The sequence below is a fragment of the Leucoraja erinacea genome, chromosome 16, assembly GCF_028641065.1.
Source record: "Leucoraja erinacea ecotype New England chromosome 16, Leri_hhj_1, whole genome shotgun sequence".
Classification (NCBI taxonomy): Eukaryota; Metazoa; Chordata; class Chondrichthyes; order Rajiformes; family Rajidae; genus Leucoraja; species Leucoraja erinaceus.
In genome coordinates this window covers 22,080,056-22,095,150 of record NC_073392.1, presented here as the reverse complement: position 1 = coordinate 22,095,150, position 15,095 = coordinate 22,080,056, and the positions used below count along the sequence as shown (strand labels likewise).

The window sequence follows — 15,095 nt, the reverse complement described above, 5'->3', positions numbered from 1 at the left end:
AGGGGGGGGGGGGGGGGGGGAGGGGGGGGGGGGGGGGGGGGGAAGGGGGGGGGGGGGGGGGGGGGGGGGGGGGGGGGGGGGGGGGGGATGGGGGGGCAAGCGTTTTAGAACCACTAAGGACACTTACATTTTAGTAGACATGTGTTCAGTGTTATTCACAGCTCAGAGAAACGTGACCCTCTGCCTTCCTCCAGCTTGCAGACACTGATTGAGGCACACCACTTCCTGGTTTTATAGTCCCTCCCCCCTGCCGCTAGCAAGGGCAGCAGGAGAATGGGGAATTTTGTAAAATCATTAATATCTCTGGCATTTTTCATCGACAGGAAAAATCCTCGGCACATATACGGCGGAGGTGGGCTCTGAGCAAGGTGGCCAAAAATGACAGCCGTAGGTGGCGGCGTTCTCTCGGAAATTGCAGCACAGATGGCCAAAACCGGTCAAGAACAGACTTTTAGTAATATAGATAGATGAACATCCTGGACAGAGAAAAGACTAGTGTCAGCTGTATTGCTAGCTAAATTGGACTGTTCTGACTGTTGATGCAGCGGTCCTAGCAGTCGTGTAGAGAACATTTTGACACACTCCTCACTTACATCATGTAAATTGTAAACAGTCACGTGGTAAATCTGACACTGCCATCTCCCCATCATTGTTGAATTATTCTCCTTAATCAGAAGCAATGGAGTTTCATCAGATTTGTTCCTGGGATGGTGGCTTTGTCATATCAGGAGGGATTGAGTTGTTCAGCACTATTATCTGAAGTTTAGAAGATTGAGAATTGATCTCATTGAAACTTACAAAATATTTCCTGCCCAAGAGGTTTACAATTAGAAACATAGAAAATAGGTGCAGGAGTAGGCCATTCGGCCCTACGAGCCTGCACCGCCATTCAATATGACCATGGCTCATCATCCAACTCAGTATCCTTACCTGCCTTCTCTCCATACCCCCTGATCCCTTTAGCCACAAGCGTCTCATCTACCTCCCTCTTAAATATAACCAATGAACTGGCCTCAACTACCTTCGGTGGCAGAGAATTCCAAGATTCACCACTCTCTGTGTGAAAAATGTTTTTCTCATCTCGGTCCTAAAAGATTTCCCCCTTATCCTTAAACTGTGACCCCTTGTTCTGGACTTCCCCAACATTGGGAACAATCTTCGTGCATCTAGCCTGTCCAACCCCTTAAGAATTTTGTAAGTTTCTATAAGATCCCCCCTCAATCTTCTAAATTCTAGCGAGTACAAGCCGAGTCTATCCAGTCTTTCTTCATATGAAAGTCCTGACATCCCAGGAATCAGTCTTGGTTCTTGGTTCTTGGTTTCTTGGTCCTCCAAAACATTCCAAATGGAATTTAAACTGGAGGTGGAGTCTGGTGAACCTTCTCTGTACTCCCTCTATGGCAATAATGTCTTTCCGTTGAACCGTTCTATTTCAATCCCCTGCAAGGTCCAAGCGTGACGTCAGTCACGGGAGCGTCTTCCCGTTGTCATGGTGACAGGTGCTCCCATTCCCATCCCTTCCATCCTCCTGCTGTAGCGCGAGAGCTATCCGTTAGGTAGCGCATGCCACCACACGCGCGGCCGCAGCCCGGGCAACGTGACCGTCGATGGCGCCGTCGATGCTGCTGCTGCTGCTGCTAAACGCAGCCGCTGCGGTAGAATGAGCTAGAGCCGCGACCAGTCAGCGGGTTTGTCATCCAAATCCTGACGCTACCATCGCGGAGAAAACCTGCCTCGGTCTCCGGGAATACCAGGAAGCTTCAGTTGCCGGTTTAGTGAACGACAACCGGTACCTCTCGTTCTCTCTCTCAGCCTCATCGCCTGCTGAGCGCGCGCGCGCACACCGTGAGATAATTCCATGCGAACCGGCCGACATGTGGACACCGACCGAGGAGGAGAAATTTGGCGTCGGTAAGTAATTGCTTTGATGGCATCTGGTGGGCGGCTGTATTTTTTTGTAAAATAATTTTAATACGGGAGTGGAAAGAGAAAAAAAAAGCACTTTCTTAATGCCATCTGCCTCCGCCCCCTCCCCTGTTCTCACAAATAAAAACAACCGGTGGTGGCTAGCTAGCTGACTGCTGCGGGGGCTGCACGGAGAACCCAATAGATATCACTTTATGGCTGCGAACATCTCAGTCACGATTTCTTTCAAGGGGGACTTAAATAAAGTCAGATGATTGGAACTCAGCTGCGAAGGGAGGGAGGAGGGGATGAGGAGGGGGATCTTGGTGCAGTTTCCCCTCGACGATGGGTTTTAATGATTTGCGTTGAGAGCTTTTTATGTAGATAGTTGGTGCAAATGTTTAAAGTCAATAAAAGCCAATTGATGACAAATAATTTTGCAAACGGAACATATTAAAATTATTTAACTGCAAACTGTTGCGTCCAGTTTATGTAATCGCAATTATTGCTGTGTTTAATGCAGTTTCACACCGTGGGTTTTAATTTCAGCGGCTGAAATTGCAAATATAAATGCTGTCTGCCAGTGAGCTGTGTTATGTCCCCTCCTCCCGTTGATGATATGAATATGTATGATTTTATTTGGGGGTAGCTGGTCAGAAGCATAATCTTTCGATGGAGGGCGCTGTCATTTAATCGTGATAAAATGCACTTTGCAACACAAACGGAACCTGTTGGGGATTTAAAATGGCAATGGAGGGCATGGGAATAAGTGGTGCAGCACAAGCAGGTCAAAAGGGACAGGTTAACAGGTCTTTCAGTCTACGACCATCTGTTCCATATCCTTTCAGCCATTTTAGGAATGGTAGAAACATCATTGGTCCTATGATTTATTAAGCATTTGAAATGTTAGAGACTCTATGAAATCGCAAATGAAGCATACGTCATCTAAATTATTTAAAACCAAAGTGTATAATAACACTTTTGATTATTGCATCTATCCATAAATACATTATGTCAGGATTTAACATTATATGTTAGAATATAGAGCCGCAGGCCGGCACCGTTTATAATTGTAACCTGGGAGGAACAATCGTTTTGTTTACTTACTCCAACTGTCAATCACTAAGTTGGAAAAACCTGAATAACATTTTAGTAACATCTAACGGCTCTAAACGACAAACGAAAAAAAACACCAAGACATACATCTCGGGATTTGATCGCTCAATCCAATCATATAGTGGAATATGTGTGTCTATATATTTTTGAGCAAATATTTTTGAGCTGCTCTTGCCAATATCTGGTGGAAATTGAAAACGAACCTTTCGACTGTTAACTTTCAAAAGAAGGAAGCTGTTTCTAAATCATCTATATATCTGTGCACATATAAACAAGTACTTACCCTCCATGTGGACAGATACGTTTTCTTTGTAAATTAATAAAAGATCTTAAATCTAAAATTTCTAATTATAAGATGTGATCTGCCATCATTTTCTGCAAAGTGCTTGAAAAATGCATACTATTTCCAATTGCTACATATTATTGCTTTTTTGTTTATTTTGCATGGATTGCATTGTTTTTTCAGTTTTAAATGAAAAATAGAAACAAATAGGAGGCCATTCAGTATCTCATGCATACTCTGTCATCAAATAATATCATGGTTGATCATCTATAGCAGGCCCACTATCTTGCACAAATCCAAATGCCATGATTCATTTAATAGCTAAGAGTCTATTGATTTCTGCCTTGAATATATTCAGTAACTGAACCTCATTGTAAAGTATTTTTGATCCACAATTTTCCAATTCTTTTATTTCCTAAAGATGTTGCATAGTACTTCGTTTTAAAATGGTTATCATTGATGAATGTATTTTGGAAAATGAGTTTCACTGGTTGGCATTAAAATTAAATCCAACACGGGTTGCTGTTCAGCAATACGAAGCCAGAATGATGTCCAAATTGTGACCTGCTAATTAATTATTTTATCATGTTAACTGAAGTTAATAAATCAGCATAAAATGAAGATCAAAACCGGGTTCGTACTTGTGTAAGTAAGCTGAGCTGTGATTGAGCTTTGTTTAAGAGGAAACTGCAGATGCTGTAAAATCGAAGGTAGACAAAAATGCTGGAGAAATTCAGCGGGTGAGGCAGCATCTATGGAGTGAAGGAAATAGGCGACGTTTCGGGCGGAGACCCTTCTGCAGACCCTTCTCCATAGATGCTGCCTCACCTGCTGAGCTTCTCCAGCATTTTTGTCTACCTCTTCTTCTTCTTGCTTATGGCGTGCACAGCCAAAAGTTGTACGACTACTTGTTCTATTTGATCTTATTTGATTGTGCACACTGGGTTGATTGCATTCATCAAAACAGGGCAGACCACGTGAAGGTTGCAATCTCCCACCCCTGTCTACCTCTGATTGAGCTTTAGTCTTTTTATGCTTCTACTAGCCTAAGTCACACAGGAGGCCTGGTCCCCCAACGCAACCCATTCTCCAATGCAATATTCCACCACTCATGCCTAATCCCCTCCCATCAAATCCACCCCATCCCGGTCCGCCTCTCCTCTCTACCTCCCCCCCCTCCCCTCTATCCCACCCACTTGCCCATCACACCCCGACCCGGACCCCTTCTAACCCCCCTCCCAAACCCCCCCTGCCACTCCACTAACTCCTCTACCCCCTCACTCCATCCCTCTCTTCCCCCTCAAACCTCCCTCTCACTCCCTCCCCCCACCTACTAGCTCATTCTCTCTCTCCCCCTCTCCCTCCCCCTCTCCCTCCCTCATCCCTCTCTCCCCTCTCCCTCATCCCTCCCTCTCTCCCTCCCCTCCCCTCCCTCCCTCATCCCACCTTTTTCCTCATTCCTCTCTCCCCCTCCTCCCTCATCCCTCTCTCCACCCTCCCTCCCTCATCCCACTCCCCTCTCCCTCATCCCTCCTCTCACCCTCCCTCTCTAATCCCTCTCTCCTCTCCCCATCCCTCTCTCTCCCCTTCCCTCCTTCATCCCTCTCTCCCCCCTCCTCATCCCTCTCCATCACCCCTCCTCCCCCTCCTCCCTCTTCACCCTCCCCTCACTCCCTCTCCCCTCTCAATCCCTCTCCTCTCTCCCCTCATCCCTCTCTCCCCCCCTCACTCCATTCCTCTCCCTCCCTCCCCCCCCCCCTCTCCCCCTCTCTCACTCCCCCCTCCCTTCCTCATCCGTCTCTCCCGTCGCCCTCCCTCATCCCTCTCCCTCTCCCTCTACCTCTCTCCCTCATCTTTCTCTCCCCCTCCCTCCCTCATCCCTCTCTCCCCTCTCCCTCCCATCCTTCCTCCCTCATCCCTTTCTCCTCCCTCCCTCTGTCTTCTCGCACCCTCCCCTGTGCTGTGGACTGGGCTGCGGCTTTCCCTCTCCGTGTAATGCTGCGGTGCGTTAGGGCCCCTCCCGGTGTCCGTGCCCGCGGGCAGGAGCCGCTGAGGCGTTGCCCATCCCGGAACCCGCGGTGTCCCTCGCCAGCGGGTTGACACTCGGGCTCGGCCCGCGGCTCCAGCCCAGGTCCAGTCTGCCCTGGCTCATCCTTGGCTCCAGTCCGGGCCCAGTCCCCGGGCTCGGTCCACGGCACCACCCTCCCCACCAGGTACTGTGCGGCCGCAGCTCCGCGCCACTCCTTCAGCATGGCGACCTCAAGCAGATTGACAGCGGACGCGGCCAATCAGTGCGGCGATGGTGCCGGGATAGAGACGCCCCTTCCTGAGTGACAGGAGAGGAGACCAATCTGCGTGGTGGCGACTGACAGCAATCTGCGCATGCGCGTTTTTTACGATATTTAAACCTCGATAACTTTTACAATGTACCATCGATCGGAACGAAACTTGTTGCACTCGCAGCACAGGAGAATGGTGAGGAAGGGGACGAAAAGTAGCAGCACTATCGTCTATCTTTTTGCGCAAATAGAAAAACCCTGCAAACCAGAAGAGCACAAGATCAGAGTTTTAGTGATGTATAGATAGTTTGAAAGGGGTTGTTTTATTTTAACACAATTGTCTTGTGAATACATCTAAATCAGATATGAAGAACTTTGTTTAAACCACATTTTAAGATATTAAGGTTTAGAGTTTATATGTGACCCATGATATTCAATTATATGGACCCCGTACACAAATATCAAAAGCTCTCTGTAGTTCTGAAGGTCGTTGGACAGATTTAGATAAGGAAGATTATCCAGCATATTTATTCAGATATTTTTCATTTTTTTATTTTATTAGAAGCAATGTACATACATCTTAATCATAATATGCAACATATTACATTTCTTGTACAACTTCTTTGTTTTTAAAACTTTAATCTATAATAGAAAAAGAGAAAAGAAGAAAAGAGTGATAGTAGTGGATTGTAGTCCACAGTAGTTGTCATATATAGATCTTCACAAGCACCATTTTTTTCATTATATTATTTCCAGATAAGTATTTCTACTATATGACCAACAAATCCATCCATCGTTTGGTTATTTGTATGAGAAAGGTTTCCTGATGTAGTTAATGCCATTTAAATAATTTCTAGCTAGTAACATCAAAGTAACATTTCTGGTAAGTAATTCTAAAGATGTTAGATGGAGTGTCTGATGGTTTAGTTTATTGGGAATTTTTTTACTTTCCAGCATGTGAGACATGGACTTAACTGGCAACACTGGCATTCTTTGTTCATCTTTCCATGCCTCTCAACAGAGAAGGCAGATAAAAGTCAATCGCATTGCAGGGTGTGGATAACTTCTGTCCCTGTAGGACATGTAGTAAACTAGATGGGCTTTTACCATGACTCCTGGTTACTGAGACTAGCTTTTTGTTTCATTAAGTTCAGATTTATGTAAACAGCTGTATTTACATTTCCCTGCTGCCATGATGGAATTTGAATTCATAACTCTTCCGCCAGTTTAGTTACTACAGCATCTATAAATACAATGACAAGGCAAAGAGCTATTTCTTTAGTGAGGAGAATTAATGAACATGTGTGCTTTGAAGTTTTATTAAAGTAACATTTACATTATTCACATTAGGGTGAAGATATGACTTTTATCAAATTTCTTATATTGCCTGGTATTATCAGGCTACATAAAATTGTTTGGATTTTGCAATAAATTAGATGGAATTTGAGGCCAATGAAATGTAAAGATAATTTCAGGGAGTTCATGCAATATTGGTCATTTATACATAATTCTAGTTTTCAATGATTGATGGAAAGTGAAATAGCCTATGGTTTATGATAATTGCATGATACTAAGGTCGGCATGTTTGCCTTTTTAACGTTACAGGAAATAAAGATAACTTAGGGCGGCACAGTGGCAGTGGTAGAGTTCCTGCCTTACAGTGCTTACAGCACCAGAGACCCGGATTGGATCCCAACTACGGTTACTGTCTGTAAGGAGTTTGTACATTCTCCCCGTGACCGCGTGGGTTTTCTCTGACATCTTCAGTTTCCTCCCATACTCCAAAGACATACAGGTTTGTAGGTTAATTGGCTTGGTCTAAATGTAAAATTTGTCCCCCCGTGTGTGTAGGATAGTGTTAATGTGCAGGGATTGCTGGTGCGGACTCGGTGGGCCAAAGCACCTGTTTCATGCTGTATCACAAAAAGTAAAACTAAACTGGAGGATAAGCAATAGTTAATTAATAGTTAATAGTCAGCCTAATGAAGGGTTTCGGCCTGAAACGTTGCCTATTTCCTTCGCTCCATAGATGCTGCTGCACCCGCTGAGTTACTCCAGCATTTTTGTGAACCTGGGATTTTCCAGCATCTGCAGTTCCTTCTTAAAAGCATTAGTTAATTGTTGTTTAAAGGATGTTTTTCAAATTGAAAAGCTCTTGTAAAGTTTGTCATGAAGCATAGACTGGCCCAACCCTTGGCTCAACTCGTCCATGCTGACCAAGATGCCCCATCTAAACTGGTTCCATTTGTCTGTGTTTGCCCATATTTTGCTAAACTTTTACTATCAATATATCTGTCCAAATGTCTTTTAAATGTGGTTATTGCACCTGCTTCAATTACCTCCACTGGCAATGTATTCCATATACCCACAAATCCAATTAATATTTGCAAGTTCCTGTCCAATTCTATCAAAGTTGGCCTTGCCTCATATTAGAACTTTAACCTGTGGACCAGCCCTGTCCTTATCCATAACTGTTTTAAAGCTAATTGAACTTTGTGATCATTGTTCCCAAAAGGCTTGTCCTCAGGCACTTTGGTCACTTGCCCTGCCCAATTACTTAAGAGATGGTCATGTTTTGTCCCCTTCCATGTTCTGCCCTCAACATATTGCATGAGGAAACTTTCCAGAGCACACTTGACAAATTCTACCCCATCTATGACATTGGTACAATTGCAGTTCCAGTCTATATTGTGAATGTTAAAACCCCCTACCATGACATTCCTTATAGGCTTGTAACTCTCCAATCCCCCTAGCATATTTGTTCCTCTAATTCCTTTTGACATTTTTTGGGTGGGGGAGGGGGGGGGAGAGGCTACAGTACAATCCTAATAAGGTGATCGTCCCTTTTTTAAATTTCTCAGAATGCTGTAGAACTGTGAAATAGTCAAGGGCAGAAAATACTTGGAGGTTGTGTACAGACCACCAAACAGCAGTAGTGAGCATCAAATAGGAAATTATGGATGCGTGTAGCAAAGGTACAGCAGTTATCATGGGTGACTTTATTCTACATATAGATTGGGCTAACCAAATTGATAACAACGCTGAGGAGGAGGATTTCCTGGAGTGTATACAGGATGATTTTCTAAGCCAATATGTAGAGGAACCAACTAGAGGTCAGGCCATCTTACACTGGGTATTGTATAATGAGGAAAGATTAGTTAGCAATCTTGTGCAACACCCCTTGTGCCACAGTGACCATAATATGGTGGAATTCTGCATTTAGATGGAGAGTGACACAGTTAATTCAGAGACGAGGGTCCTGAACTTAAAGAAAGGTGACTTTGATGGTATGAGACGGGAATTGGTTAGGATAGACTGGTAAATGATACTAAAAACGGGTTGACGGTGGATATGCAATGGCAAAGATTTAACTATCGCATGGATGAATTATAACAATTGTTCATCCCTGACTGGTGTAAAACGGGGAAGGCGACTCAACCGTGCCTAACGAGGGAAATTAGGGATAATGTTAAATCCAAGGAAGAGGCATATAATTTGGCCAGAGGAAGCAGCAAACTGGAGGACTGGGAGAAATTTAGAATTCAACAGAGTAGGACAAGGGTTAATTAAGGGGGGGAAATAGAGCATGAAAGAAAGCTTGGGGGGGGGGGGGGTATAAGAACTGACAGTAAAAGCTTCTTTAGATATGTGGAAAAGATTAGTGAAGACAAATGTAGGCCTCTTACAGTAGGAAACAGGTGAATTTATAATGGGAAACAAGGAAATGGCAGACCAGTTAAATAAGTACTTTGGTTCTTTCTTCACTAAGGAAGACACAAACAATCTCCCAGAAATAATAGGCGACCGAGAATATAGTGGGAGGGAGGCTGAATGGAATCCACATTGGTGATCATTTTCCAATGTTCAATAGACTCTGGATCAGTTCCTGTGGACTGGAGAGTAACTAATATAACCCCACTTTTTAAGAAAGGAGGGAGAGAGAAAACAGGGAATTATAGACCAGTTAGCCTTGCATCGGTAGTGAGGAAGATGCTTGAGTCGATTATTAAAGATATAATATCAGCGCATTTGAAAAGCATTGACAGCATCAGTCAAAGTCAGCATAGATTTATGAAGGGGAAATCATGCTTGACTAATCTTCCGGAATTTTTCGAGGTTGTAACAAGTAGAATGGATAAGGGAGAGCCAGTGGATGTGGTATATCTGGCTTTCAAAAAGCCTTTGACAAGGTCCCACACAAGAGATTAGTGTGCAAAATTAGAGCACATGTTATTGGGGGTATGATATTGACATGGATAGAGAACTGGTTGGCAGACAGGAAGCAAAGAGTAGAAATTAACGGGCCCTTTTCAAAATGGCAGAGGGTGACTAGTGAGGTGCTGCAAGCCTCTGTGCTGGGACCCCAGTTATTTACAATATTAACGATTTCGACAAGGGAATTAAATGTTACATCTCCAAGTTTGCAGATGACACAAAGCTAGGTGGCAGTTTGAGCTGCGAAGTGGATGCTATGAGGCTGCAGAGTGACTTGGATAGGTTGGGTGAGTGAGCAGATGCATGGCAGATGCAGTACAATGTGGATAATTGTTATACACTTTGGTAGCAAGAACCAGAAGGCAGGTTATTAAGCAGGTTGTAGAACCCCAACCCCCGATCCTCTCCCTCTCCCCCACCCGGGAGAGAGGGAGGGGAGGTGGGTAGGAGTGTGGAAGTGAGCGAGGGGGAGAGAGAGGGGGGGGGGGGGGGGGTAGGGGGAGAGAACAGTTGACTGTAAAACTATCACAGCTGGAATCTTGCTTTGCTTTACTGTGCGGTCCCTCTGCTGATGCGGAATACCTCTCTACTGGACTCCTCGGTCAGTGGGGTTTTCCACTGGTCTGGCAATGAGCAGATGACCAAGTTCCAGATGGCTTGCACCATGGCAGACGTCTTCAGACTCCCCAATGCCCACCTGCGCCTGGTAAGTGTGTGTGGGTGGGGGGGGGGGCAGGCTAGAGTGGCTGAGTGGCCTCTGGCATCCTGCTTCCAACGCTCTGATACCTGGAACTGAAAAGGATTTGCACATAGAACTCAAGACACATAAAAACATAAATTACATAAAACATTTAAAAAAGCCAAAGCCAAAAATTTTTCAAAGGCGTACATCTGCTTCTCGATGGCCTCCTTTCAGCCGGTGTTGTGCTCAACCCATATTACCATTCGCAGGAGTTCCCACGGTACCCGCAAGAGTCATTACGGATATCGCACGGATATCGCACTGGCATCTGCGTTCATACAATGTTGCAACGCTGCTCAAGTCACTCTTGGAGAAATTCAAAAATGTTTGAATTTTATCCCGACCTTAACAAGTTACACGACTACCTGCCGTTAGCGCCACGGAGGTCATCGGTGGTCCACGAATGCCGTACTGTTATCACAGGAGGTTCCCACGATGTTAAACTCTTGTTAAGTCTTGCATCAGGTCGCACCGTGAGAAAGAGCCATTACTATTCAGCAATTAGCAAATCCCATTCAGGCAGAACATGGAATTGCAATAGGTAGCTACTAAATGCAACCTCTCGGTTAGACAAAAAAAAGGGCAGCTTGCAACCCAGCGGTATGAATTATCAAAGGTGCAACATCAGCTGCTATCCAATTCTCCGTGGAACTCACCTATGGCTAATTGGAATTTAAAGATCTTTGTCAAAATCCCTGCAATTTCCTCTCTTTCCTTTCTCATTAACCTTGGGCACTTTGGGCCCTCTGGATATATCCACCTTAATGCTTTTTCAAGGACCCAACACTACCTCTTCCTTGATCTCAAACCTAGCAAATTTGTATCCCCACACTGATCTCACTAGCTTCCATGCCCTTCTTGGTGAATACAGAGGTAATGTACTCGTCTAGTACTTCACCTACATCACCTGACTCCAAACATAAATTCCCTCCTTTATTCCTGAGTAGTCCTACTTTCTCCTTAGTTACCCTCTTGTTTTTAATGTGCACTAGACCAAGTGCAGACCCGTTGGGTCTGTTCCCCCAACGTGCGGTTGCGGGGGGCGGGGCGACATGTGGCGTCATACACACTAACTACCATCCCGCACACACGCTAACTACCTCCCTTGATATATTAATATTATTAATTTGCTCCTTTTACAACTCCGCCGCACAATTAAAGCATGGAATAGTCTTCACCCTACTATAGGTACCCAACCAGAAGCAATTAAATTTAAGGTAGACCTTTTTTTCCCCAAGAACTCTTTTTTTGTTTAAGTCCAAGTCAAGAGAGTTTTATTGTCATGTGTCCCAGATAGGACAATGAAATTCTTGCTTGCTGCAGCACAACAGAATATGTAAACATAATATAGAACAGGAAATAAAAGTTCACTGTGTCTATATACCATAGACTATATATATTCAGATTCAGATTCAATTTTAATTGTCATTGTCAGTGTACAGTACAGAGACAACGAAATGCATTTAGCATCTCCCTGGACGAGCGACATAGCAAACGATTTGAATAAATAATAATAAGTGTCCGGGGGGGGGTGTGGTGATTGGCAGTCACCGAGGTACGTTATTTATTGTGTATATATATATATACACAATAAATAAACAGATAAAATGCAATAGGCTGTTATTTTTCATAGTTTGGTGGTGGTGTTTAAATTCTGTTTCGAATATTTTTGGAGGAAACCAAGAAGCAAGAGTTACTCCAGGGAGTTACTCCAGCTCCAGCGATTGATTCTGCGTTGGTTTTCAGCGGTCGCAGCGAGTGGACAGCAGATCTCCCACCATGCAAAGGGAGGGAGAAAGTGGCCGACGCTGACCAGTTGCAGTGGCAGTGCACATGTGCAGGATGGCACATGTGCACAACCACGGCCGATTGCATCTTTGGTGCTGGCTGTGGTTGTGCGCATGTGTAAGGCGGCCGGCCATGCCGGCAGACGAGGAGCGGACGGTGACATGGACACGGATAGCGGGCGGAGACGGAGAGTGACAGAGAGAGAGAGAGAAAGATAAGGATAGAGAGGGGGCCCGCCCAGAATTAAACGATAGGTGTCCCGGGTGCTTGCCAAGCCGAGCAAAATGGCATGGCTTTTAGGTTGCCCGGCGGGACTGTGGGTTGGCATTGGCAACTGGGCAACCGCTAATTTCGAGCCCTGTACACAAGGGCCATGTACATTGTAGAAATGCTAGCAAAAGAGTGTGGATGTTCCACAAACTGCCTTCAGTTTACGTTGAAAAAATAATGTGATCATTAATCATTGTTGCCACATAGAATGTGGCTAAAATATCTGTAATGCAGCCCTGGGCATAATGCTGTGAAATATGGCAGATGTCTGTGACAGATGACAAAGTTTAAGAGTAACTGAGACATCTTTGGTATTGGTTTATTATTGTCACATGTACCCAGATATTGTGAAAAACATGGAGATGGAGAATAAGTCATTTATAGGAACAAATACATTTTATTCCTTTAAATTTAATAATATTATGGGAGATCATTCATCTATGCATGTGTCCGTATATTAGGCATTCATAATCTGGGGAAATATCTTAAAAGTGCAATTCAGTTTATCTCTAATAGTGACTAACCTCAAGGTGGAGATAGAGGTTTTCATTATTTAATAATTCCAACAAAAAAGATTAAAATAGATTTTCTGTGTTTTCCTTTTCAATTTATTCCATATTGTTCAATGATATTATCATTGCAGGAATTTGGTTAATAAGAATCTATAATTATAATTCACGAAACAGTCTACATTTTCCTACAGTGCTATTGCTTAAAATGTATTTTATAGATGGTTGTCAAGGAAACAAACACCGATGCAAGATGCAGCTAGGTCACATAACCACAGTTACATTTTCACAAAGCCACAATTACCATTTAATTAACATGGGCATTTATTGCATTAAAATAAAATTGTCACAACCTGTCAGTTTAACTATAAGAACCCAGTTGGAATATCATTTTATAGTGGGTACCCTTTACATAATTTAAAATTTCTGTAAAATGCATCCATAAAGGTCATTAGGATATTCAACTAAATTTACCACCAATTCATAATGCATTTAATTGATCAGAAAATACTTAGAAGTATTTAATTGTTTGGAAGTTTCTTCTGCCCTATATGGCCAATTGGTCTGTCCGTCTGTCTGCCTGTCTACCAGTCTGCCTTTGTTTCTATGCCTGCGTTTCTGTCTGTAACTGTAATCACGGAGCTACGCCAAAATGGTACACGATAACCCTAATTTTGTTTTGCACCACCTTACTCATAAATGTCCTGCAGTGGTTTGTATCAAGTTTCGTACAGATTGATGTTATATTTTACAAGTTATTGACATTTTTACATTTACAAAACCCCAATTTGAGAAAAATATCTTCCCTGTGCTTACAACTATGATGTCACAATGGGATTGTAGTTCTGCTTGCAACATTGTTGCTATCTAAGTACAATGAGTCATGCTAGCCCTAGCAAGTGCACTGTTGGGGGCTATGGGTGAGTGCTGGAATATGGTGGAATGGGTGAGTGGTGGAATATTGCGTTGGGGAATGGGTTGCGTTGGGGGACCAGGCCTCCCGTGGGGTGTATGGGTGAGTGGTCAAATATTGCGTTGGGGGGAACGGGTTGCGTTGAGGGACCAGGCCTCCCGTGTGACAGGGATATTACTAAAACTCTCATTGTGTATATGTCTCTCTTTCTGTCTGTGTGTGTGTGTGTGTGTGTGTGTAATCTGAGGAAAGACATTCTTGCCATAGAGGGAGTACAGAGAAGGTTCACCATACTGGTTCCTGGGATGGCAGGACTTTCATATGAAGAAAGACTGGATAGACTCGGCTTGTACTCGCTAGAATTTAGAAGATTGAGGGGGGATCTTATAGAAACTTACAAAATTCTTAAGGGGTTGGACAGGCTAGATGCAAGCAGATTATTCCCGATGTTGGGGAAATCCAGAACTAGGGGTCACAGTTTAAGGATAAGGGGGAAGTATTTTAGGACCGAGATGAGAAAAGCATTTTTCAAACAGAGAGTCTGTGGAATTCTCTGCCACAGAAGGTAGTTGAGACCAGTTCATTGGCTATATTTAAGAGGGAGTTCGATGTGGCCCTTGTAGCTAAAGGGATCAGGGGGTATGGAGAGAAGGCAGGTACAGGATACTGAGTTGGATGATCAGCCATGATCATATTGAATGGTGGTGCAGGCTCGAAGGGCCGAATGGCCTACTCCTGCACCTGTTTTCTGTGTGTGTGTGTGTCTGTCTGTCTGTCTCCCCGGAACTATGCCAAAACAGTACAAGATAGCTCTACAATTGTTGCACCATCTTACTCACAATTGTCTTACATGTATCCAGTTTCGTTCAGATTGATGTCATATTTCATAGGTTTTTCACATTTTCAACTTTACAAAATCCCAATTTAAGAAAAATGTCTTCCTTCTGCAGCTATGACTTCACAATAGGATTGTAGCCATCCCAGGACACTGAGTCCTGCCAGCCCCAGCCAGTGCAATGCGAGCTATAATGTTGCAATCCCTTTTTTTTTAAATATTCCTGGCAGCAAGGATTTT

At 44.0% G+C, this 15,095-nt stretch overlaps 1 protein-coding gene across 1 annotated transcript in view; it reads left to right on the top strand.

The window, feature by feature from the left end:
• Positions 1-316: 316 nt before the first annotated feature.
• The window catches only part of dock3 (dedicator of cytokinesis 3), a 327,231-nt gene continuing 312,452 nt past the window's right edge, over positions 317-15,095 (top strand). The window contains exon 1 of the mRNA XM_055647822.1: positions 317-1,911. Coding sequence (XP_055503797.1) covers positions 1,875-1,911 — 37 coding nt within the window. The 5' untranslated portion in view covers positions 317-1,874. The remainder of the gene's footprint in view (positions 1,912-15,095) is intronic.